Source organism: Echinops telfairi, unplaced genomic scaffold, assembly GCF_000313985.2.
Source record: "Echinops telfairi isolate 266 unplaced genomic scaffold, ASM31398v2 ScPeMD7_7417;HRSCAF=8455, whole genome shotgun sequence".
Classification (NCBI taxonomy): domain Eukaryota; kingdom Metazoa; phylum Chordata; class Mammalia; order Afrosoricida; family Tenrecidae; genus Echinops; species Echinops telfairi.
The window spans coordinates 1511359-1536803 of record NW_022111317.1 but is presented as its reverse complement, the minus strand read 5'-3'; the positions used below and the strand labels follow the sequence as shown (position 1 = coordinate 1536803).

Genomic DNA, 25445 nt, shown 5'->3' with positions numbered 1-25445 from the left:
CCCCATGCAGCCACTCTGCCTAAGCAGCCTGGGAAAAGTGGCTCCACCTCCCTGAGCCTTAGTTTCCCCATCTGCGAGATGGAGACCAAGGAGGGAGGGGGGTCAGCCCATTTGGAATGTCACGGTGACAGGTTTATTTATTCCCTTGGCTGCTGCACATATCGTATCTCCTTATGTCCTCTCTCAAAGCCATCCAACCAGTCGATTCTGACCCCCTAGGACAGGGTAGAACTGCCCCTGGGGTCTCTGAGACTCTCAACCTACTAGGATTAGAAAGCTTTGTCTCTCCCCCTTGGAGCAGCTGGTGGTTCTGAACTGCTGGCCTCAAGGTTCACAGCCCAACACATCACTCCCTGTGCCACCTGGGCTCCAGAGCCCCAGCACACGCCCTACACCGTACAGCGTGACGCCCCTGCTGTGGGTGTCTGTTCGGTCCTGATCCTGCCTTGGCTTTTTGCAGCCCTGGTGGAGACCTAGTGACTCACTGGGCGGTGATCCTCGAGGTCGGCAGTTCGAATCCGCCAGCCACTCGGAGGGAGAAAGACGAGGCTGACGAGTCTCATAGAGAGTGACAGTCTTGGAAACTCGCATTGGGGCATGTCTGCTCTGTCCTGGTCAAGTCGCTGTGAGTCAGCATCCACGTGATGGCCGCGAGTGTGTTTATGGTCTCTTGTCTTCTGTGGAAGCACGGTTCTTTCCGAGGGAACGCCGCCGGCATCGCCCTGCTGTTGCCTTGCTCTTGAGTGGGCTCTCTTTCCGGAAACTGCGGGCACCCCAGGAGGGAGTGTGTTTGCCCAGGGGGCAGTCTTCAAGGCAGGTGAAGGGCCGCAGTGGGGGCTGTGATGTCAGCCCGTCGAGTGTCCTTGGTGCTGGGTCTCCGCTCTGGGTACCAGGATGCCCTCCTATGGGGATGGGTCTCCCTGCCGATGGCTCCGAATGCAGCAAGCTGCAGTCCCTCCACTTAGCATGTGGGCTGCGCGTCTTCCCGGCCCACGTGTCTGTCCTTCTGTGGCTCCCTGGTGTATGTGGCACTCCTCCCCAGCCCGAGGGCTTCGCCGCCGGTTGCCTTCTCCTTCCACAACTTTGCTGTTGGTTATGAGGTACCATCGAGCCAGTCCCCATGCGGAGTGGCCCTATGCATAACAGAAGGAGCCACGCCCGGGCGGCGCCGTCCTCCCACGGTGCCTATGCCTGCGCCCATCGTTGCACCCATGGTGCCCACCGGTGTCCTCGGGGCCTTCCTCTCCTTTACCTTCTCCAGGGACTGGTCTTTCCTGACAGCACGCCCAAAGGACGTGAGATGAGGTCTCGCCACTCTCACCTCGAATTAGAGCGCTCTCTGGCCGCACTTCTTCCTGGACTGATGTGCCTGCCCTCTTGGCTGTCCGTGGTACTTTCCACGTTCTCCTCCAGTGCCACAAGTCAAACACATGGATTCCCCTAGGGCCTTTCTTCATCACTGCCCAAATTTCACATGCACACGAGGCGATTGAACCTCTTTTAAAGTGTGTGGAATGCCCACCCCCCAACACCAGATTGCTGTGTTGGCCCCAGTGTTGGGGGAAAGTGAAAACATTCTGACACCCCCCACCCCCACCCCTGACACCCTGCAGCGGCCAGAGTTGGCTCTCCCTGGTGCAGCAGGAATATTTAGACAAGGAGAACTGACAAACAGTGCAGGGCAGGGCCCTGTCTTTTCCTGGAGAACTGGTTTACCAGCCTACTCCACCCTCACCTCTGCCCGTCTTGGAGGGTCTGGCTCTTTGTCAACAGGATGGTGGACTTTTTTCAGTTAACGTTCTTTAAAAAAGAAAAAGAAAAAGAGCCCTCTGCAGAAGCTGTGTTTGGCTCTGTCCCAAGCCAGCAGTTCCATTTCTGAATGGTCCCCTGTCCTCTTTGGATCTTTTACACTCGCGGTTTCTGTTGGATTTCTTTCTCTGTGAATGTGCCCATCACTAAAGGTGGAGAGGGCCGCTTTCTAGCTCGGCCACTCCCGCTGGCCGCCCCCCACGCTGCCATCATGGGCCTCGGTCTCGCCCACCACCCATCACCCTCTGTAACTGGGGGACGGAGGGGTCCTCAGCGGAAGGGGGTGAGGGGGGCGTGTGCTTGCACAGGGCAGCGCAGCTGAAAATGAGCTTGTCTACAGGCCCTTGGCTGAGGTTCCCCAGGCCCACTGTGCCATGATCGGGATGGTGCAGGATCACCCAGGTCCTGTTTCCGTCTGCTGCTCAGGGGGGTCACCTTGGTGGCCCCCAACAACAGCATGATGTGGAGAGGGGCAGACTCTCTCAGGATGGTTTCCCTGAGCCCCAATCCCACAGCCATCTCCTTTTTTTCTAAGTCCTTATGTACTTATTGGTTGTTTTCCACGAGCACGCTCACAGCAGCACATGCACGCATTCAGCAGCAGTTTGCACACGCACCACTGGGGCGCGTTCGTAATGCAGCTGTGAACAGTCACCCTTCATGCCCCTAACGCAGCTGATTTCACGCCCTCATTGGTACGAAGGGTGCAGGGGGCACCCCGGGATGGCATGTGCACGTCCAAGTTGCTGGATCATCCCGCTTGGCGGTGTGGAGGGACAGTGAAAGGGGGGTGGGAAGCCAGCAGCAAGATGGGTGTGGACATGGCGGCTACAGCCTCGTGCTCAGACGTGAGAGCCGCTGTGAGCATGGCAGAGGACTAGGTGGGGTTCGGTGTGTTGTAGATCAGGGTGCTCTGCCTTGGAACCTCCTTGTGGGCGCCACATTGTATGGGTTGTACCGTGGGTGCTTGCCCTCCTCTGTGTCATTCTTCTCCGCGGACATGCGAGTCACTGCCTGCCGAGTTGCCCATCGGACCTCTCGAGTTGCCATTGTCCGTCTGATCCCATGTGGACAGTTTCATAAGCACCGAGGTGCCTGAGGCGGGCTTTCTGTGGTGGTTCATCTAAGCCGTTGTTCTGTTGGGTTAAGTGCCGGACTGCTGCCCGTAAGGTCGGCGGTTTAAACCCGCCAGCCTCCTTGAGGGAGGAAGATGAGGCTGTCTGCTTCTGTGAAGATTCACACAGTGTCCAAAAGTCCCACTGCCCTCGAGTCGATTCCAATGCAGAGAAGCCCTGAGAGGTTCCCAGGAGGTAAATCTTTGCCGGAGCAGACAGCCTCTTCCTCTCCCTTGGAGCTGTTGGTGGGTTTGAACAGCCAGCCTGAGGTCTCAACCCAACACACAAGCTGCACCACACAGACTCTTTCATAAAGCACCAGGAACCCTCTATGGGGCGGAAATGACTTGACAGGGTGTCTGGCAGTTTGGTGTTAACATGACTCTGGAGGGATGTTTTTGATGGAAGGCTTAAAGATGGGCTCGGGGCAGTCATTTCAGGGGTTCGTCCAGTCCATGTGGCTACAGGAGGTTTGAGTCCCATGATGAGTAAAAGCCCTTCTCCCACATTTTCCACCTCGTGGGAGGTTCTGCTCGGGGATCTGCTCCAGGTGTCAGGAGTGGCAGCCGGGCACCATCCAAGCCCTCTGGTCTCCTGGCAGAGAAGGCGCTGGGTTGCAGGTGCCATGACCTCCTCCTCTCCTGACTCTCCTTCTTCCTCAGTTGCTTTCAGCAAATAGAGACCAACTGCTGGGCTTGGGTGGCCACTCGTCAGCTTTTCAGACTCCAGGTGTGGCACCAGCAGGAGGAGGTGGGGCAGAGGCTCTACGTGTATATATTAGGCCAATTACCTGGGTGCCCCATGAAACCATGTCCCTGATCCTCCAAACCGAGGAACCCAATAATCCCATGAGGTGTTAGGGGATACGTGGGTAGCCTCACCTCGGTCCTCTCTCCCGGCGCCCTTAGCACCTGGGCAGCTGTTGGGCCACCCTGGGGTCAGGGGCAGCTCTGAAAGTGACATCCTGGACACTGTACGTCCAGTGGGGGGCCTGTCTTCTGCATCTCTTCTCCCTTTGGAAAGGCCAGTGCCACATGCAGATGTGGGGGATCAGAGTTCTCGTGAGGGGGGCATCAAGGTCTGGCAAGGTGGGCTCAGAGTTAGGGCTGAACCATGTCCAATTCCTGCTTTGGGGGGTGGGTACATCCCATGTTTCTTCTCTGAGACCTTCAGCCCACCCCTCTCTCCCTCTCTCATTGGGGACTTCTTAGGATGCCCAGCACTGTCCTTTCCAAAAGCTTCCAGCCCAGGCCACGGCCTCAGGGCCACACTATGGCCCTGCCCAGAACCACCCCCACAAAGGTGGGGAAGCTCATACCTTCGAGGCATTTGGCTAGGGGACCTGGCCCCCTCCTCCCTGCCGCCCTCCACTGAGTTGGACTCCTGTTGGGTAGGGCCCCCCATTTGAAAGCACCCCATATATGTGATGGTAGTGAAACATTTTCAAAGTGCTCTGGTGGCTTGGTGGTTAGCATTGAGCTATTAACCACAAGATCGTCAGTTCAAACCTGCCAGAGGTCCCACGGGAGCAAAGTGAGGCTGCGGCTCAGAAACGCTGTGCGTCAGAGCAGAGTCGATGGCAGTCAGCAGGGGCTGGGGTTTCATGCATTTGGAAGGAGCCTGGTGGCACCTGGTTGGGTGTGCTTTGGACCACGAGCCCCAAGGACCCAGGTTCAAGCCCACCAGCCTCTCTGAGGGAAAGTGATGGAGCTCATCAAGATTCATACCTCAAAAATCCTGAGCAGGGCCGCTTTGGGTCAGCACAGACTCCATGGCAGTGGGCTTGGTTTGGGGGTTATGTGTGGGTACAGAGGTGGCCCCACAGCCCCTTTTCTGGAAGAGACTCCATATGCTGCGTTCCCAGGGCGGGGCCATGGCTGAGTGTGCACAGAGGTAACCCAGCTCTGACTCGGGGACTCAGGCTCTCAGACACATGTCACCTCTGGGATTCAGGGTGAGTCACAGAGCCGGGAAGGGGCAGGGTGTGTGTCCCAGGCCCCCGCTGCCAAGAGGATCTATGAGGTCTCACAGGTGACCTCAGCCTCTGTCGTCCCCATGGCCCGTGACCCAGAGCAGAAGCACAGCCTTTTCGGCAGCAACCTCTACCGGAGCCCAGAGAGTCCCACCCCACCCCTCATCCCTGGGAGCAGGCCTGGTATCGCCCAAGCTTGCAGGTGAGGAAACGGGGATTATAGAGGGTGTGCTGCTCGCTGGAGGCCACACAGGGGCTGCCCAGACTTCTGATCTGGTTGCCAAGCCCTTCAAGTGACGTGACCCCCCCACCCCTCCATCACTACCTACCTACCCACCCACCTGCTCCTGCTCCTGGCTCTGAGTTCAGGTTGCCTGGAATGTGTCAGTCACAGAGGACGCCCAAGGCCAAGTCTGTGTGCTCCAGCCCCAGGCCACGGCGTCAGAGCCACACCTGAAGGAGCCACACCTGGAGCTGACGGAGGTTGTTCTCACCGGGCCCCCAGGGCCAGGCCAGCACGGAATAGCCGGCCCAGTGCTGCCACTCAGATGTGCTGAACCAGAGAGAGGCGAGCCCACAGGGCTCACAGCTGGCCCGGGGAGACTTGAACTCAGACCTGCCCTCAATGCCCTGCCCCAGGTTCTCCTCAGCATTAGGGTAAATAAAGACTCTGCAGATGGAGGGATGCGGGGAGCAGGCTTGGGGCACCCCGTGGTCTGGCCCTAGCTCTGCAGGAGGAGGACCGTTTCAGGGCCTCCCTCTTTGTCCCTGCCTGGGGTCCTGCTCTAAGCACACCAGGCCATGGCAAGAGGCACAGGCTTGGTGTGAGAGGTGCCCTGTGCTACCTGGGTGACTGTGGGCGACCTTAACTACAACCCCCCCAGGGGGCTGGCATCTTTGTCCCCTTGGTTCCCGTCCCCGCCATCTGCCAGACCCTCCTGGCCCTTCAGTGTTCCTGTGTGACATGGGGCCACCCCCTGAAGCCCCCCTGAGCCCTGCTCTGTCGTCTGCTTGGCAAGGGCTCGAGCCACAGAGCGTGGTCAGGGGGCCTGTGTGACACGGGGCTGCCCACATGGCGGCAGGCTGATGACCACGCTGGTTCGAAGCAACAGTTTGCTCGGTTGGACGAAATGGCTCTGTGCAGACATGACCCTCGGGGTGTGGGAGTCCGCGGCTGCTGTGTCCACCCATCCCAGTGAGACTCCCCCTGTTTCTGCGGACCCTCTGCCTGGTCAAAAGCCCCTTTTCCAGCAATGGATGGGTCATCCCTGATAATGCGGCCAATGTCATCGGGCCAAAGCCTCGCCACCCAGATTTCTAAGGAGCCTTCTGTCGGCACTGCCTCTCTGAGAGGCGTGCGTGTCCTACCAGTTGTCTGAGACCTAGCCGGCTTTCTCCACCAGCCCCTAAGTCTCCCTCCCGCTCCTCCCGCACGGATGGTGCTGGCTACCCCGTCTGGGCTTTGTGAGGGAAGATTCTATTGGAGCCAGGCCACCAGCATGTGTAGAGAAATGCAAACTAGATTTTTAAATTCCCATGGACTCCATGAGAAACAGAGCCCCCCTGCCCCCCCCCCCCCGAACGATTCCCTTGGGATAAACCTTTAAAGTTTAAACCGTAGATACTTCCTGAAGTTCATCCTGGGAAACAAGAATTTAGTTAAACTAGTGAGCAGAAAAGGTGCACCCTGAGCCTGATGTCCCCATAGGAACTCTCTGTGCAGGATCCGGGTGGTTGTAGCAACCCCGAAGAGGAGGTGAGAGTCTTGGGGGGCAGTGAGTGTGTCCACACAAAAGGTGCAACCCCAGGGAGGAGGTGAGGCTGGTGCACAACTCCAGGATGCTGTACGCGCGCCCCTGACAGGCATGTGCGGGAGAGGGTGGGTGGGTGCCTGTTGTCATGTGTGTCATCTCAGCCATGGTCTTGAGATAAACTTTGGAGAGATGACAATCAAAGCCCGTGGCTTGAGTTGGGCTCGGGCATCTTAGTCCTCAAGGGGGAGGAAATGGGGGGCTGATATCAGGGGCGCAAGTGGGAAGAGAATGCTTTGAAAATGTTGATGGCGGCCTAGGTGCAAATGTGCTTGACACATTGGAGGAATGAATGGATTGTGATAAGAGATGTAAGAGCCCCCAGTAAAAGTATTTAGAAAAAGAAAGAAAGAAAAAGAAAAACACTCTGGAAGTCACAGCTCACGAAGAGTTTGCCACGGCGTCTGCATAACCTGGTGTCAGCGGCGTGGGCAGCGCTGCCCTCTCGACTCACCACGGCTCTTGTTCTCTGCAGACCAAAATCCACGGGGTCGGGTTCGTCAAAATCCACGCTCCATGGCACGTCCTGTGCCGAGAAGCCGAGTTCTTGAAGCTCAAGATGCCTACCAAAAAGGTAGGTGGGCGATGGTCCGGCTCAGAAAGAGGGGCTCTGGCCGGTGGCACATCAGCTGGGCTTCGGGACGCACAAATCTCTGGGCTTTGCTATGAAGAAGACCACCCAGCCCGGGAGGTCTACACAGACCCCTGACCGTGCCCTGCAGAGAAAGGGCAAGAACAGAAGAGCCTGCCTCAGCCCAGAAATTTATTATAAACACCAACACAATTAAACACCAGGCTCCAGTTTTATACACTGCGGTGTCTCTGCTAATCTATCAGATTTATTTTAATTACATTTTCAGAATTGCTGGGACTTTCCTTCCTCTCTTCCCCGTCCAGAGAGGGTTTTCATAGACATTTTTTTTTCCTTTCAAGCAAATGACAGGTTTACAGAAAGGCTGTGGCCCATGAGCAGAGTCCCCCACCCCGCCGCCCACCCAGCCCACCCAGCCCACCCAGGGGGTTCTTGTAATTCACACAAAGCCGCATTCCTGATTTCACTTGTTTCAATGGCTGGACCTCAAGGGATACATTGTTGCTAATCCTAGCCCACAGCTCACACTTGCCTGTGTGGTGCCCTCCTGGGGGCTCAGACAGATGTGTCTTGTCCTACATCCACCCACTCCTGTCCGGAATCCTGCCCTGAAAATGCCCTGTCTTGGGAGATTTTCTCTCTCTCTCTCTCTCTCTTCTGAAAACATCTGAGTCCCGTGTCCCTGTGCTCCCTTCTCCGGGTGACAAGGACAGCAAGGGGGACGAAGCCACTCCAGACAAGTGCGGCTGCCCCTTCTCAAGTCCACTGAGACCACGCTGGGGCACAGCTTTGGGAACGAAAGCGAAGTTTGGGGGCACAGTGTTTCCTGACTCGCTCCCCTGGCTTGGCGCTCAGGGTTGGTCAGGAATCCTGAGAGGGAGAGTTTGTCTGGACTGTGCCAGCTCTGTCCCCAGGACAGGGCCTTCCGAGGGACAGGACACCTGAGGGTGCCTGGGCTCAGCACGGTGCCGTGTCCCCCTGCAGATGTACCACATCAACGAGACCCGCGGCCTCTTAAAGAAGATCAACTCGGTGCTCCAGAAGATCACAGACCCCATCCAGCCCCGCGTGGCCGAGCACCGGCCCCAAGCCACCAAGAAGCTCTCCTACCCCTTCTCTCGGGAGAAGCAGCACCTGTGAGTGGCATGGGGGTGGGGGGCGGGGCTACTGCCCCTGTCAGGAGTGCAGGCTGCGGGAGGAGAGGGAGTGTCAGCCCCTCGGGGGTGTTTTCGGGAGCACTGAGCCAATACCAGGCCCCAGAGAGGCCAGGATTCTTTCCTTCTGAGGGTGTTCAGGGAGGGGTGGTGGCCCCTAGCCCATGCCCGGCGATGTCCGAGGAGAACAGAGCTGTGCTGTGATTCTGGCGGTGGCTGGATTGTAGACGTGGATCACCAGGCCTTTCCTCTGCGGCACCCCTGGGGGCACTCAACACCACTCGGTTTTGGTCAACGCCTAAGCACTGTGCACCACTAGACACTTGTGGGGGAGAGTGAGGACAGGTGGCGAGTCTTGTTTGAAGCAGAGTATCCCCAAGTCAGTAGCCCGTCCCCCTCCCCATTGTGGTCGGGGCCTCTGGCTGGCTTCTCTGCAGGTACACAGGCAGCCTGAAGCGGCCGGGGTGGGCGGGGGAGCGGGAACTGCTGGGAAGCCCCCAGGGGAGGCCTGGGGCCCCAGGGAGGACAGCCAGGAGGGGTTGCCTGGCAGGGCCTTGCCCCTTCTGGCACCTTCCTCCTCCCAGCTCCCAAGGGGCAGTGGGGCACAGCCACCAGGTCAGCAGCAGCAGCAGCAGCAGCAGCAGCGAGGCCTCCCTGGGGCTTGCTGGGCAGAACTCCTGCCCGGGCAGAAGCAGAGGACTTCTGAGTCCTCTGGCTCTGGGGACAGGGTCCCAGTGGGAGAAACAGGGTTAAAGACTTGAGGTGCAACCGGAGCTGGGGGGGCTGGGGGAAAGTTTTTGGTGGAGAAATGCATTAGGAGAGACATTTAACCCCATAGTGCAGCCCGCTTCCAGGAGCACTGAGATCCTCACTACCTGAGGAAAGGGAGCTGGCCCCTCCCCTGGGCTCCCCCCAGCTGCTGGAGTGGTGGGGGGTTTGGGGGGACGGGGTTCTGGGGCATTAAGAGGGAGCCAGGCTGGGTGACTCCACGGTCAGCCTCCCTGGTGTGTCCTGGCCAACATCTACTTCAGCAGATAACACTCCACTCTGGGCTGCCGACCCCCAGCTCCAGGGACCCCCTGAAGGCAGGCAGCCCACAGCCCTGAACCCCCTTGGGGTATGAGTGGCTGACCACCTTAAGGGGTGGTCCCTCTGGCCCTAGGACGACACCTGGGAGCCCTCTGTGCACCCCAAGCCATCATGGTAAAGTCACCAAGAGATTGTTTCTGGAGCCAGAACCACCCGTGGAGGGTGTCACCCATGGGGTGTCACCCACGGGAGCAGGGGCCTCCCGGGGATGAGAGGCTGGCCAAGTTTGGCTCCAGGTCACTCCCCCAGCGTAGGTGCCTGGGCCTTGGGGTGGGCAGGAGGCAATAGGATGGGCTGTCACAGGCACCCTGGGCACCCCTCCCAGGGCAGAGGGACTTGCTAGGCCCTTGGGCTGGAGGATGGTCCGAGGACCTGGTTCTCACTGTCCCTTGTCTTCTCAACATCCCAACAGATTCGACCTGTCTGATAAGGACTCCTTCTTCGACAGCAAGACCCGGAGCACCATAGTGAGTGTTGGGGGCTGTGGAGCGAGGGAGGGAGGGAAGGAGGGAGGGAGGGATCGCTCCCCAGCAAGGTGCCCTAGGGACCGGGTGATAATTTCATTTAGGTGAGGTTCCTCCGGGCAGGAGGTGGCTCTAATTGCCTGAGACAGAAATAATTAGGATAATGGGACTGTGTGGGTTGGCAGGGCCCTGGGGGACCTGAGGGCCAGGGCGGGCTCAGCGGAGGGATGGGGTGGGGATGCCGAGTGCCTGGGGCCATGGGAACTGTGTCCTCTCACTGTCCTTGATGCCTCTCCCTCTCCCTCCCCGTTGTCTTGAAAAGCTCCTTTTCCACCGAAGATGGGGGACATGGGTGGTCATCTCATGGTGCTGCCTTTCCCGGGGACCCAGGGCCTCCTCAGCAGGACCCCATAGCCCCTCCCAGTCACCGCTGCCTCTCAGAGCTGAGTCTCTCTGCCCTGGCCTGCTCAGAGAGGTGGGGGCAGATCTTGGATCTGGCTTCTTCCCCTCCGCAGTGTCCATGAAGTCCATCTGGCTGGCAGCGTCCTCCCACCCATGTTGTAGTGTGTGTCAGACTCCATCCATGTGGGGGGGTTCCTCCCACCCGTGTTGTGGCATGTGTCAGGGCCCCATTATGTGAGTTGTAGCGTGTGTCGGGTCTCCATCTACCCATGTGGTGCTGCATCAGACTCCATCTGTGTATGTTGTAGCGTGTGTCAGGCTCCATGTAGGCTATAGCATGTGCTGGGGCATGACCCATCCATGTTGTTGAGTGGGTCAGGACCCCATGCAAGTGTCAGGGCAGCGTTGGTCCGTGTGGTAACATGTGAGAGGCTCCCTCTATCCGTGTTGTCGAGTGTGTCTGGCTCCATCTGTCCTCATACAGCGAGCGTGACCCAGCCTTTGTTTTCCTCCGGCTGGGAATTGTGCTACTGCCCCGCTGGCCCCAGCCCCTCGGCAGCGGCTGCCAGAGGCACAGGCACACCTCCCTGAGAGGGAATACAGCCAGACACCCCTGAGAAGTCAGTGTGGCTGGGCTTCGACTTGTCCCCTCGGTGGTCTGCGCAGCCAGCCAAGGCATCGGGTCCCAGGACTGTGCCTGACAAATGCATTGAGTTTCAATCCCCCAGGCTGCCCTGCTTGCCCAAGGGCCCAGCTCAGGGTGTGTCCCAGCTGCCAGCTTGTCCTGGCTCAGAACCCCACGCTCATGCTGACCAGCCAGCTGCCAGGGGCAAGCTCTTGGCCAGGCCCTCCTAGCTCTGTGGTCTTGAAGAGTCCCTGAGCCTTTGTCAAGACTGGGGTGGTCCTTGCTCCCTGAAAGAGAGGCACAGAGGAAGCACTGTTGAGATATTTGTCACTAACATCACCCGTTTCTGATTCATCACACATGGATCAATAACCCACCAGCCCCCCTGTCAGTTCTCTTGAGCCCAGGTGGCCAATCAGTGTGTGGTCGGCTACTGGAGCGAGCGTTGGAGGTCTGAGACCACTGGCAGCTCTGTGGAAGATAGGCCTGGCATGGGGCGAGGGGGCCATGGCTGGTGGTGCAGTGATCAGTATCCAGCCAGAAACGCTGGTCATCTGAACCCACATCAGAGAAGAAAGAGGTGGTTGTCGGATCCTTAAAGGCAGACAGCTTCAGAAATCCTGTGGCCAGTTCTACCCTGTCCCGCAGGGTTGCTACCAGTCGGAATGGACAGCAGCAGGTTTCTTTGTGTTTGGGGTGCAGGGGCATATTGAATTAGTGCTGAGAGCAATTAGTTACGCCTTGGGCTGCTAGCCCTGAGGTTAGCAGTTTGAACCCACCAGCTGCTCTGCAGGAAGTCGGCGAGGCTGTCTGCTCCTATAAGGATTGACAGCCTTAGAAACCCATGGGGGCGGTTCTGCTCTGACCTGTAGGGTTGCTTATGAATTGGAAAATTGACTTGATGGCATTGGGCTGCAAGTATATGTGTTTATTTGTTTGGGTTTGTTTATTATTATTATTTATTATTATTATTATAACAGAGCATAGTGGGCTCCAGCACTGGTGCCGTAGTGGTTACATATTAGGCTGCTAACTGCAAGGTCGGCAGTTCAAAACCACCAGCTGCTCTGGGGGAGAAAGATGGGACTTCCATACACATCGTCTCAGAAGGCCACAGGGGCAGGTCTTCCCTGCCCTAGAGGGTCACTGAGAATCAGAATCTACTTGCTGGCAGTAGATTTGTTTGTCTCTGTTTCGTAGTGGGTTACACCTTAGGCTGCTCACCCCAAGGCCAGCAGTTCAAACCCACCAGCTGCTCAGCAGGAGGCAGGTGAGGCTGTCTGCTTCTGTAGAGCGTTACAGCCTCAGAAACCCACAGGGGCGGTTCAACCCTGCCCGATCGCTGACTTTTCAGATGGTAGTGAGTCTCGGGTTTATTTGAAGGTAAAAGATGAGATGCTTCCAGGTGCGTTACACTTACAGTCACCGCGCAGCGGCCTGGTTTGCACAATGTGATGAATGAAACTGAAACCGTGCCATTGTCCCTGTGGAAAACGTGGCCTTGGCAAAGGGGATTAGGTCGCATGTATGTCTGCCACCCAAGCATACAAGCAAACAAAGAAACAAAACAGCTGCCCCTGAGTCGGCCCATGCACGGCAGCCTACATGAGCCAGGGGCTGACGTTTCAAGGCCCGAGGTCAGGCCTGTCTTCCGAGGGGCCTCTGGGGGGACTCGAACCGCCCACCTTCCACAGAGCAGCCCGGCACTTAGCCACGTACACCCAACCTCCCAGGCATTCCTACCTCCGAATGCCCCGCCCCCGAGTGCTCAGGAATCCTGTGTCTGTGGGAAGCTGGGGGGCAGCTACCCTCACTGGGAGTGTGAGGTTCAGTGCCCTCCCTCTCTGGTCTGCCTCTGCCCAGGTCTACGAAATCTTGAAGAGGACCACGTGCACCAAGGCCAAGTACAGCATGGGTAAGGACATGCAGCCGACCCCCAGGATCCACCCTGAAGTGCACAGACCATTCATATGCTGACCTGAGCAACTGCCCAGGGCCGGGGTCTTCTCCCCGGGGGTGGGCAGATAGCTGTGACCAAGGAGCGCGAGCCCTCTCTCATCGCCCACAGACCAACAGAAGTTAGGGCTCTGCCAGGGACCCATGTGGCATATGGAGGCGATTTAGAAGCTATGACCAGACTTGAGGTATCCCTGGTGACGTAGTGATTACATGTGGCACAAGGTCAGCAGTTCGAAACCACCAGCCGCTCCCCAGGAGAAAGACGAGGCATTCTACTCCAGTAAAGTGACAGTCTCGGAAACTCACGGGGGCAGTCCTACACTGTCCTGTAGGGTCGCCATGAGTCGGCATCGACTGGACGGTGCAAGAGAGATAGCCACACCTACCTCTGGCTCCCTACCTCCGGGGTCCGTGAGGCCCCACCTACACCGTCACCCAGGCTCTGCCAGGGATGAGCCTCTGACTCCAGAGTCCGACACCAAGCCCCCACCCCAGCGGGCCTCTTTGAGCACCCGATACAAGAGCTTCCCATTTATGGTTCTCTCCAGAGAGAGCCCGTCACCCACCCGCCCCGGGGGCTCCGCCCCACCGCGTGGGCCGACTTGGCTGCAGTCACAGCTCAGGGCGCCTCCGAGGGAGGGCTGCCAAGACCCCTCCGCTGTTTGCGCTGCTTCCGGGGCCATTTTCTGCCCCAAGCTTGCTCACAGTGGTCCTCTAGCCCTGACCGCCAGTGTCAGATCCAAGAGCCCTGGCTCACGGGGCACAGCCAGGGCTCGGAGGACTAGAGCCTCTGTGTGTGTGTGTGTGTGTGTGTGTGTGTGTGTGTGTGTGTGTGTGTGTCTCAGAAACAGAGCCCTGGCTGGCTGTCCAGAAGAGAGCCCGGGGCCCAGCCATCATGCAGGGGGCATTAACCTGTGGGGTCAGGTGGACTTCTTGCCCGATGGCTGTATGGCTGATAGTCTGAACCTAGGGCCCCTGGTTCCAGGCCTGATGTCTCTAAGTTCAAGTCCCAAACTGATAGGGATAAAGGGTCTGTCTCAGGGTCAAGGGAGGGTAGAGAGAACTATCTCATCTGCCTCGCCCACCCTCTGCTCCGGGAGCTGTGATGAGGCCAGACAGGAAGGAAAGGGACCCAGGGAGCAGCAGGAAGGGATGTTTTTCAAAGCGCTTCCTGCGGGACCTGCTGGAGGCAGGGACACGCGGGGTTCCCCTTGCTGGGAGAATGTGGCCTCTTTCTTTCCTTCTTGGTCCCCGGTGTCTCCACCAAGCTCTGAAGGACCCTTCCAGGGAAACCTGAATACTATCACGAGTCCAGAGCTCTGGTGCTGGCTGGACAGGCTGGACAGGGCCCCCCACACACACACCCCTGGGCACATTGTGTCTTTGGGGTCCCTCCTGCAGACTCTGGCTGAGCTGACTCCCCTTCTCGGCTCTGGCTCTCAAAGGCTGGAGACGGAGCTCAGGGTGGGGTTCCAGTGCGAAAACTGATCCCCAGGTTTCCTCCTTCCACTGGTAGCAAGGTGATAGACGGATGCCCGCCCGCCCGCAGCCAGGCTCTCTCCCAGGTGCTAGGCGCCCACTCCTCAGAGCCTGGGCCCTGGGAGAGGAGACCACAGTCCTAGGAGGGGTGACCAGGGTGAAATCTCTCAGGCGGTGTGGCAGCAATGTGTAGGGCTGCCAACTAACCAACTGAAAGGCCAGCCGTTCAAAACCGCCATCCTGTCCGAGGGAGAAGGATGAGGCCGTCTGCTCCCATCTAGGTTTACAGAAGCAGCTCGGCTCTGTCCTGTAGGCCCTGTGAGTTGGCATCGAGTCGGCAGCCCTGAGTCTGGTGTTTCGTGTGGATTTAATCTCGCGGGGTCAGACGGGTGGGTGGCCAGGGGGAGCCAGAGGCATTTGAGCAGAGAAACAAGGAATGTGGCGTTGCCTGGGGAGAGACCCCCATGGGAGTGGGAATGGGCCAGTTCCAGGAGCAGTGAGGAGACCCGGATGGGGAAGGGGGTCTGGGGGAGGGGGGCCCAAGAGGGTCAGGTCAACAGGGCAGCACCCATTCTGACTGTCTCCCGGCCTGTTGGCAACTCCACTTCCACTGCGAGCCAGCTGGGTGGCCAAGGGAGGATTCATGGCCCCATGGCTGCTCGGTGGAGACCGGTGGCCCCATCTGCTTTTGTACCTCCCCAAACTGTCCATGCTTCCATGTGACTTTGCCTGTGGGCGCTCACCTCCTTGTTCTGCTTCCCAGTGGCCCCCGCCTTCTGGGTGAATCCAGGCCACTGACCCGGAGGATGTCCGTTTCTGTTTCAGGAAGCCCATCTCTGACCCCTCTCCTTGGGAGATAGCGAGGGCGGGGCCTCCGGACACCAGTGAGAGTGTGGGACCAGGCAGAGGGCTTGGGACCAGCAGAGAGCATAGCGAGGACCCCAGTGACCTAGCCCCCAAGGAGTGGGATCAGATTTCCATGGACCACCTCCTCCCCCACCCCCCCACCCCGACTTTCCCCTCGTGCCCCTCTGCTGTGCCTTCTGCCCTCCCGGCATTGGCGTTTGGGGCTCGGAGCCCAGTCAGACCTTGGAGCCCAGTCAGACCTCTTTGGTGGGACAAGGGTGAGGGTTGTGAAATGCGTCAGGGACAGAGGGCCTGGCCACCATCCTGTCCCTCTCCCAGGATGCCCACCCCCCAGCCCCCCACCAGTGTCGTCTCCCCCAAGTGCATCTTGGGTCCCCGCCCTTCCTGTCACTAATAGCCAATATGCAAACAGGGCGAGGCGAGGGGCGGAAGAAGGACACAGCTCTTTTAAGTAAAAGAGGAAAATGTGGTAAATACGGTAAGTGGCCCGCTGCCCCTCCCAGGGACCGTGGGGGCCTCCCCCCCACCCCGGCCTAATGCTCAATTGTATGTGTGTCTCCAACACCACCAGTTCTCCCCGCGGCCTGCCTGTGATTTGCCTGTGGTTCAGCTTCTCCAGCTCCTGACTTCTATACTTCTCCTGCAGGCTTGTCCTGGGGCAGCGGGGTGATGCGGCCCAGCGGTCTGGGGGTGCCCGCGTCGGGGTCAGGCCTTCTCGGGCTTTCCCTGGTGTCTTCCTCTTCCTGCCAAATCAATCATGGTGACCAGCTGTCCATGCATAGCCTAGCGGCCAGCCTCAGCAACCACATGGAGATGCCCACCCCCGTGCTTCAGGCTTCCAGGACCCACGCTGCCGGCACGGGAGGTGGGGGGCACGACCAGGGGGGTGACCCTCTGTCTCTCTGTTTTCAAGGCATCACGAGCCTGCTGGCCAACGGCGTGTACTCGGCCGCATACCCTCTGCACGACGTAAGTGCCCTTGACATTGAGCGGTGTCACCTGACGTCTCGGTCCCTGCGGGCACACGCCCAGGAGGTGCCATGATCCCATAGCCACTGCTTCCTGCTTGGCCTCGCCCTAAATGTCAGCAGGCACAAGTCCGAGCTGGCAGACAAATGGCCACCATTTCTCTCCTCTAAGATGGGGGTGGGAGGGTACAGGGGTGGCCAAGTGGTTGCTCCAGCCCAATCCGAGCCCTGCCTGCTGCTCCCTGCTCCGGGCCCTGGCCCACCCCATCTCCCTTGGGTTCTGACACAGTAGCCAGGGCTATGCCTGGGTTTATTCCTGCCGCACAAGTGACCAGCTCCCTGAGCAAGCCTCTAAATCCCACTGTCACCTCTATCCCAGACAAATATAGCCATGTCCTGTCAAGGCCAGCCGGGATGTGCTTGCCATGAGGGGTGTGGAAAGGGATGAGTCTCCTCCTGCTGTCTCCGTGGAAATGTGTCTGGAGCCCAGCAGGGTGCTGGGAATGGGTCTCTGGGCCTGCACAGCGTGGGAACCCAGTAGGGAGCGGGGCTGGACCTTTGTGAAGGGGCTTGATAGCAAAGAGCCTGGTGATTCACGTCTGGAAATCAGCCCATGAAAGCCCCAGGCCCCCTAACCTGCTGCCCTGAAATCCTCTTTAAGCTGGAAATCCAAAGATCCTCTGCAGTCTTCCAAACCCCAGACAAGTGTTTAGCTCAACAAGTGAAGAATGTCGGTCTGTCTGGGGCATGGGGTGCTTCTGGGAACTCTCCCGCGGGGAGTCAGATCAGTAGGAACCACTATTCGTGTGCCTCGGGCTCCTCAGACAGGGAGGGAATGGGTGGTTGCCCAGCATGCCAACAGGCAGAAAGGGGTGCTTTGGCATGTGCTTCAGTGTGTGCGTCCTTCCACCGACACATGCAGACATCTGCCCACCCATCCCGAGAGCTCGCCATCCACTCGTTCCCTCACGGATCCACCCATCATCCTCCCACCCACCCGTCATCCAGCCGTCCTTCCAGCGGTGCATCCAGACCTGCACCCAACAGAAAGAGAAATATTCAAAGAATGGCAACGCGTTACGGGTCACAGTGATCTGATCTACAAGCAGTTCATGGGGACAGTGCAAGACTCGGGAGCCGTGAGTTACGGCCACTTCACGCCAGTGAACAAGACTTCGAGCTCTTGGTTTAAATGTTTTGTCCTCTCTCTCCCCCACTCCAAGTTGTCTTACAGCGTCAGGCAACTCACCTACCCTCCTTTGTCCGTCCATCCATCTACTCTCCAGCCGACATCCAATTAGCCACCCACCTAGGCATTCGAATGTCCATCCATCCGTCCACGGATCTCTCCATCCCCTGGTGAACTCTCCAGCCTATCCATCCATCATCCATCCAGCCTTCCCCCCATTCCCCTACCCAGCCATCCAATCGTCCGTCCATCTACGCATGAACACATCCAACAGCCCGTCCATTCAAACATGCATCCCAATGGCTGTCCATTCATTCACCAATCCATCCATCTGTCATCTCCATCCATTCATCCATCCAAGTATCTAGCCATCTGTTCCTTCCTTCATCCATCCAAACACCTTTTCATCCATCCAATTACCAATCCGCCATCCAATAATCTACCATCGGTCTCTCCAAGCATCCATTCATCCTTGCATCTACTCATCTATCCCTCCCGCGGCCAGACATCCCTCCTCCTATCCACCCGTCCAACAGGGGTGTCTGTGCTGTGCCAACCAGACCACAACCTGGCAGCCCAGGACATAAATCAACGTTGTACGCTTAGAGCAAGACTCTAGGGACCACACTTATAATTAGTGGACCCACAGCCAGATAGACTTGGGAAGAAGAAGACATTGGTGTTTGTGTTGGCTGCTCGGCTGCTTCCTTCCTGGTTGGCACCTGGGGAATGTGGCCGCCTTGGCCACAAAGAGCCACTGAAAAGTGCCAGAAGGCGCTAGGCTTCGGCGGCTCAGCTGGAGACTTGGGAGGAAACTACATCTTTGTGGAAGAAACATAAGCACTGGGTTGGGAGGTCCTGTGCATGCAGAAGTTCTCCAAACCGGGTGGTGCTGGGGGGTGAGGGCTCATGGAAGGGTCATGGGGGGAAGGGCAGACAACAGGTAGACTCTGAGCTGCCCAGTCCATTCTCGGTCCAGTGGCCCTCAAGAGAGTGGGCCCAGCCAGCCAGCCACACCCCAGCGCCCTCCTTCATTCTTTCAGCAGTTGGTCCATTGGGGTCATCCTCTTCTTTCTTAAGCCCCCCTTCTTTGCACATTCCTCCCCTCCCGTCTCTTCTCTTCCATTCCAGGGTCGACCGATCTAAATCCAAGACCCAGGTCTGACCAAACCCAGCTGTCAGATTTCAGCAAATCAGCGTGCTCCCCAGAACCTTAAGGTTTCCATCTGGGAAACGGGACTCCGGGGCTCCGCAGTGGCTGTGTCGGGCACCCTGTGCTTTTCCCTTTGTATTTTAAATGTGTTCTCTTGTAGCATAGACTATAGAAATTCATTTCTTCTCCTTTTTTTCCCCATTTGGGTGCCCAATGGGTTTTGTGGGATGGCTTCCCACTCATGTTGATTCGGGGTCTTTTAGCACAGCTTCCGCCTGAAGGAGCATCCTTCTGGAAGCTGGCTTTTCCTCCTGGAGGCTGACAGCAGACAGGAGAGCAGCCACCACACAAAACGACTGTTTGGCGGTGGCCACAGACCAGGGTGATTTTAGAGCAGCCTGGGCCTTGGACATCCACGCAATGGGACGCAGGGCTTGGCCCCGGGCGCTGCTTTCCGGGTTTCCACTTCTCCTCTTCAGAAGGATGGAGGAGACCCTTGTCGAGAGGTACGATCACGCAGAGAGGTTGTCGCCGCCAGAGAGGCTCTCCTCCATTTGAAAATGGGATTCTGTGCATTTCCCCCGGAGGAACCGTGCACCACCTGCTGAAGTTCTGTGAGGTTGGGAACTGAGTGTTGACGGCGGGCGTGGCTTGACGTTCCTATAGCACCGTGGCTCCTGAGAGGAGGCAGGCCTGGCTGGCGGCCACCCTCTGTGGGACGTTCTGCCCCGTGATCGGCTATCTTAACGCTTATCTGCGATCATCCTAAGAGGCTGTTGGAATTGATGCCTTGGGAAGCAACACCCATGATCTTCTTTCTCTAAAAAGTCGCCGCCAGCCCCTGTCCATTTGTGCTTACTGACACGCAGGGTGGCCATTGTCGAGACCATCGTGTCCACTTGGACGGCGTCCAGCTTTCTTAGAAGCATCCCTTGCCCGTGTTCCACACTTCGGTGATGTCTGGGTGCTGGCAGCTGTTTCGTCTCCTCTTGAGTCCGCCGAGACTTTTGAAAGACAGCTACCTGGCCAGCCCACTGGAAGCGACCCGTCCGTGTGCCCCTAACAAAGAAAGGCACCGCAGCAGACAGCGGGAACGATTGGCCAGTATCTCAGGCAAGAAAAAAGCTGCTGAAGACAGTTGCCGCCATGTAGGGCAGGGACTGACAGGCCCGTCAGCCAGACTCACGGGAGCAGGTGGGACAAATACCATTGTCGGTGTCCGACGGTCTTGGCTGCAAGCAGAGGACCCCAGAAGGCTGCGTTTCATTGACTTTGCCAAGGAGTTTGTTCGACTGGGTGGCTCGTCACAGACTATGGATCGCCGAGCAAAACAGGAACCCCGAACACCTCACTGCGTGTGTGTGCGTGGGACCTGCACGTGGATCAAGAGGCAGCTGTGGGCACAGCCAAGGGGCTACTGCGTGGTTTAAAGTTGGAACGGTGTGCGTCGGAGTTGGGGCCTCTCACCACACTGACTCCGTGTCCGTATGCTGAGAAGCACGCTGGGCAAAAGACGACACGGCATCAGGATCGGAAAGACTCATCAGCAACCTGAGATGTGCATGCCGCGGACCTGGCTTGCTGACAGCAGAGGATGTGGAACCCCTTGTGTTGCCACGACGCCCCCAGACCCCCTGCCCCTGGCCCAAGCACGGTGTCTATTCTCTGTTGTTTCGTACCCAGGCCAAAAGCTGGACAGCATATGAGGCCCAAGAACCAATGCCTTTGAGTGACGGTGTGGGTGGGGGGGAGCCTAGTCAATAGCCCACGGGCTTCCAGGAGAACCAACCGGAAACCACCAGCTGCTCCCTCGGGGAGGAGCAGAGACTATCTCAGCAGGGCCGTTCTACCCTGTCCTGTAGGGCCCCTGGGGGTCAGAATCGATGGCAGAGGCTTACTTCAGTGGGCTTTAAACCCACACTCCCCCAGCCCCCCAGCAAGCACCCTGGACGTGGTTCAAAACCATGAGCCGTCCTGCCAGAGCAGGACCAGGCCATCTCTGCCCAAAAAGGGTCCCTGTCTGGGAAACATGCACAGGGGTGGCTCTACCTGGTCCCTACAGGACTGCTGTGAGTCGGGATGGATTCGCCGGCAGCGTGTTTGCTTTTTCAGTCTGGGGAGCCCCTACATGGCACAAATTATTCAGCCCTTGAATACCGGCCACAAGGCCAGCTGTTCGAATCCACTCAGTAGCTCCTTGAGAGATAGGTCCCAGCCTTCATACCCCACCAGACCCGTTCTGTGCTGCAGAGGTGGGGTCTCTGAGTGAGAACCAACTGATGGAGCTGGCAGCCACAGCCGAGCGGGGGCGGTTCCAAGTCCCTTTCCTCTTTTCCCGCAGGGAGACTACGAGGGTGACAATGTGGAATTCAACGACAGAAAAGTAAGTGGTGTTGGCTGCATGGATGCTCTGCCCGGGCGGGCAGGGGAGGGTCTGGTCACATCCTGCCCCTTTGTCTTCATAGTCTCTGGGGTGCTTGGGGGGGGGGGCTGGGGGAGTGTGGGGTGATGACTTGGCCCTGACCACACCTTCTGGGAGCCATGCTCTGGGCTGTCTCTCTTAGATTCTCGGAAGGAGAGGTCACTGTGGGCATGGGAAGAGAGACGTCAAAGCTGACCCCTCACCACATCCCTTCTTCTCCCCCCAAAATGGTTATCACCCGCATCCTCCCGCATTGCAGTAGTGCTTACCTGGGCCGCTAACTGCAAGGTCAGCAGTTTAAAACCACCAGCCGCCCTGTGGGAGGACGACATGGCTGTCTCCTCCCGTGAAGAGGGACAGTCTCAGAAACCCACAGGGCCGGCTCCGCCCTGTCCTGCAGGGTGCCGTGGTTTGGCGTGGGCTCCGTGGCAGTGAATTGGGTTTGGTTTTCATGAAGGAACCATGGCAGTGTCGGGGGTTGTAGGTGGGGCTGCAAACCACAAAAGTCTATGGTTCGAAACCACCAGCCGCTCCGCGGGGAAAGCCATGGCTGTCTACTGCCATGGACTCACAGCCTCAGGAGCCCACGGCGCGGTTCAGCTCGTCGTGAGTATCGCTGTGAGCCGGCATCATCTCCGTGGCAGTGAGGGTACCTTTGGGTATGTGGGCCCCAGCCGGCTCTTCATCCCCGCTGGCCTCCAGCCTAATCCTGCCTGGTCCTGGGCAGATACGCCCCGCAGCGCTCTGCGGGGGAAACCTGACTTCAGTCTGTGGGGCACAAGCCAGGATTTCTCAAACTTACTTGACCGGGAACCCTTCGCCCTGGGAAAGCCATTGAGTTGGTGTTCCACTTGGAACCTACTTTGAGGAACCCTGGGCTACTTTGAGGTTCTGCCCCCAACTTCTCCCACTCTCCAAAGCCCCAGCCCCTCACTCTCGACTGAGGACCCCTGCCCTAGGGACCCAGGGTCCTACCATGCTCCTCTTGTAAACCCCCCTCCCCTCACAGCCACGGCCCCCTCCTTCCCTGGTCCCACCAGGCCAGCCTCCTGCCCACACCTCCCTTACACGAGCAGGCCTCCGAACCCAGGGTCCAGCCCCGGAACCCCACTTCTGTTTCAACCCCACTTGTTCTGCCCCTGCCCCAGACCCCCTGCTGGTGAGGGAGCTCTTCCCCGTCAACCACAGTGGGGACCCCAGTCCCGCCCGGAGACCAGGACCCGAGACCTCGAATCGTTCTTCAAGCCAACACCCACCCCTCCTCCCACACACGAGCCGAACTTTTAAACCTTTGGCACTTGAACTAACTCGCATGCTCGGGAATTTAGCTGCAGATGCTATCGGACCCAGCACAAATGACATATTTGGTTATTTTTAGTATAACAGCGGGCATTCTCCAGGGACCCTGTGACTTGTAGAAAGTCCCCGTTCAATCCCATTTGAGAAGCGGCGTCCCCTCCCCAGGTCTGCCCTGACCCCCAACCTGCCTGGACCCACTCTGACTTCACAGTCCAGCCCCCTCTGCACCCCCTTGCCACTAACCAATGCCCTCTGCCCTCACCCCAGCCCCTCACCTCCAGCCTCACTTCTCTCTCAAGGTCACCTGGGGGTCTCACTGAGCACTCATTCAGGGACTCAAGCCGAGCCATGCAGTCAATGCCCACCTGTAGCAATCCCATAAGGCAGGCTAGAGCTGGCCCTGTGGGCTTCCAAGACTGCAACTCCCTGCGGGAGTAGAAAGCTCCCTCTTTCTCCTGCATCCAGGGATTAGTCTAGTTTTAGCAACCAGCAGGGATCATCAGGGCTGGCCCATAGGGGATAGTCAAGGAGGGTGGGTAGAAGGAAAAACTGGATGGATGAATGGATGGAAGGAAGGAAGGATGCTTGGATGGATGGAAGATAAGGTTGGATGAAAGGAAGATATGGATGGATGGATGGATGGATGGATGGATGGATGGATGGATGGATCGAAGATATGGATGGATGGAAGATAAGGATGGATGGATGGATGGATAGAAGATATGGATGGATGGATGGATGGATGGATGGATGGGTGGAAGGAAGGAAGAGGAGTGGATGGATGGGTGGTCAATGGCAGATGGTGAGTGATAGGTTGATGGGTGATGATGGGTAGGTGGGTGAGTGGAAAGATGGGGGGATGACAGATGGGAGTAGATGAATACCAGATCAGGGAAAGGAGGGAGAGGAGAAGGAATGACTGAGCGAGTGCATGGGTACATGATGAGAAAGAAGGATGCGTGGGTGGAAGGACAGAAGAATGGATGGGTGGGTGGGTGGGTAGGATGAATGGAGGGTGCATGAGTAGAGGGATGGACGGATGAGGGATAGGAGTGAACAGCAAGAAGAATGAGGAAAGGGAGGCGGGAAGACGGGGTGCGGGCACATGGCCTGACTCAGCCTTGGTGAGCATCTCTCGAGGTGGCCCCACCCTAAGCCACCTGGCTCTGTGTGTTGTGTCTTCCCAGTAACAGCACCTGAGACTTCCCCTCCTGCCACATCAGGTGTCTGTCCCCATCCACCTCCTAGGACAGAGGGGTAGGCACAGCCAAGGACATGTCCCCGTGCTGTGCCAGAGGGGCAGGGGCAGGCAGGAATGCAGCGTGGGAGGAAGGCCTGGCTGAGGCGGATCATCAAATCCTGGCATGGGGGCGGGGCCTGGGACTTCCTTGTCTGGTCCATGGGCAAGTTTAGAGCTGCCCAGAAGGGCACCTTGCCGAGGCATTTGGGGAAACTATTCAGAAAGTGCTCTGTTGGGCGGTTGTGAATCCTTCCTACCAGGGCTCCAGAGGGTGGGACAGCTCACCGGGAGGGGGGCCTGACTGCAGGTGGGGAGGCTGCTGGCACCTAGGGCAGAGCTGAGAGCTGCATGGTCCCTGGCCTGTCATTCATGCACTCACCCGTGCAGTCATTAATCCAGTCCTTACTCACTGGAAGCACTGTCCACCCCAGCCTCTGTCGGGGTGCTGGGGGGAGCGTGGACCTGGCTCACCTGGCCCCCTGGCTCCTCCATTGTGTAATGCAGTGGGGAGGAAGGCTTAGGAATGGTGTCTGAACAGATAGGGCCTATAGGGCAGGGAGGAGGCAATGGTCAGAGACCAGGGGCCCCAAGGAGATTGGAGCTGGAGAGCTACAACCAGGAGCTGGAACCCCCATGGGCAGGGCTCCCAGACCAGCAGGCAGAGCACAAGGCTTGTTCCCCGGCGGGGCTGGCTTCCCGGAGCAGGTGTGCTTTTCCAAGAGTCTTCCCTACTTCCCGGCCACCTATGCACTTGTGTGAACACAGGGCACTTCCAGCCTCTGGGATGCTGTCTCCCCAAGCAGCAGAGGGGCCTGAGGTTAGAGCAGATGTTAGCCTGGGTCCCCATCAGCCCCCCGCCCGACCCCCAGCTTGTCTCAGCTTCCCTGGTGGTTATTTGTTGTCGAGTGGGACCTGCCTCCTGGCGATTGTGTGTGTGTGTGTGTGTGTGTGTGTAGCAGACCTGCACCCGGGTTATCCATGGCTGGGTTTGGGAAGCAGGTCACCAGGCCTTTCTTCCGAGGTTCCTCTGGAAGGGTTTGAACTGCCCACCTTCTGACCTTAGCACCCCATCCCCTATAGCTTGATGGGCACCCTCTGTATCCGAGAGAGTTTTAAAAAGTTGGTGGAATTACGGAATTGGAAGAGAAAGGCCGGTAAAGGCCCCTCTGCTCCACTCCCTCTGGGCTCCCGCCTTTTTTTTTTTTAAGATCATTTTATTGAGGGATTTTACAACTCTTATAACAATTCTTACATCAATTGTATCAAGCATATTTGTACATGTGTTGCCATCATTATTCTCTAAACATTTACTTTCTATTTGAGCCCTTGGTATCAGCTCCTCTTTTTTCCCTCCCTTCCCCCTCCCACCTTCATGACCCCTTGATAAATTATAAATTGTTATTATTTTCATATCTTACACTGACTGCTGTCTCCCTTCACCCACGTTTCTGTTGTTCATCCCCCTGGGGTGGGGTAGGGGGTTAATGCATTGATCATTGTGATTGGTTCCCCCTTCCTCCCCTCCTCTCCACACCTTCCCCCTGCCCTCCTGGTATCGCTACTCCTTTTTAAATCAGTGGGTGATCTGATGCTGCTGCTCTTTCTAGGGGCCACTGAGAGCCCTCCCCCCCGCTGCCCCCTGCCCTGGCCCTCCTCCAAGGGGTGGCAATGTCTCCAAGTATCTGCTGCCTCCCAGGCCAGCAGGGAGACCTTGACCAGGTGTCCAGCCCTCTGACCAGCACTTTCTCTGTAGTGCCCCCTGGGCTGATGGAGGTCCCGCCATGGGTCTGACCCAGGCAGCCACAGAGAGGGGCCAGCCTGGGAGCTCAGGTCCCG

At 58.0% G+C, this 25445-nt stretch overlaps 1 protein-coding gene across 1 annotated transcript in view; it reads left to right on the top strand.

Annotated features, from left to right (window-relative positions):
* Positions 1-25445, top strand: part of ANO1 (anoctamin 1) — a 126798-nt gene that overhangs the window by 45132 nt on the left and 56221 nt on the right. The window contains exons 3-8 of the mRNA XM_045297139.1: positions 7183-7281; positions 8284-8435; positions 9955-10009; positions 12897-12948; positions 16252-16307; positions 20990-21031. Of these exons, the coding sequence (XP_045153074.1) occupies positions 7183-7281; positions 8284-8435; positions 9955-10009; positions 12897-12948; positions 16252-16307; positions 20990-21031 (456 nt within the window). The remainder of the gene's footprint in view (positions 1-7182; positions 7282-8283; positions 8436-9954; positions 10010-12896; positions 12949-16251; positions 16308-20989; positions 21032-25445) is intronic.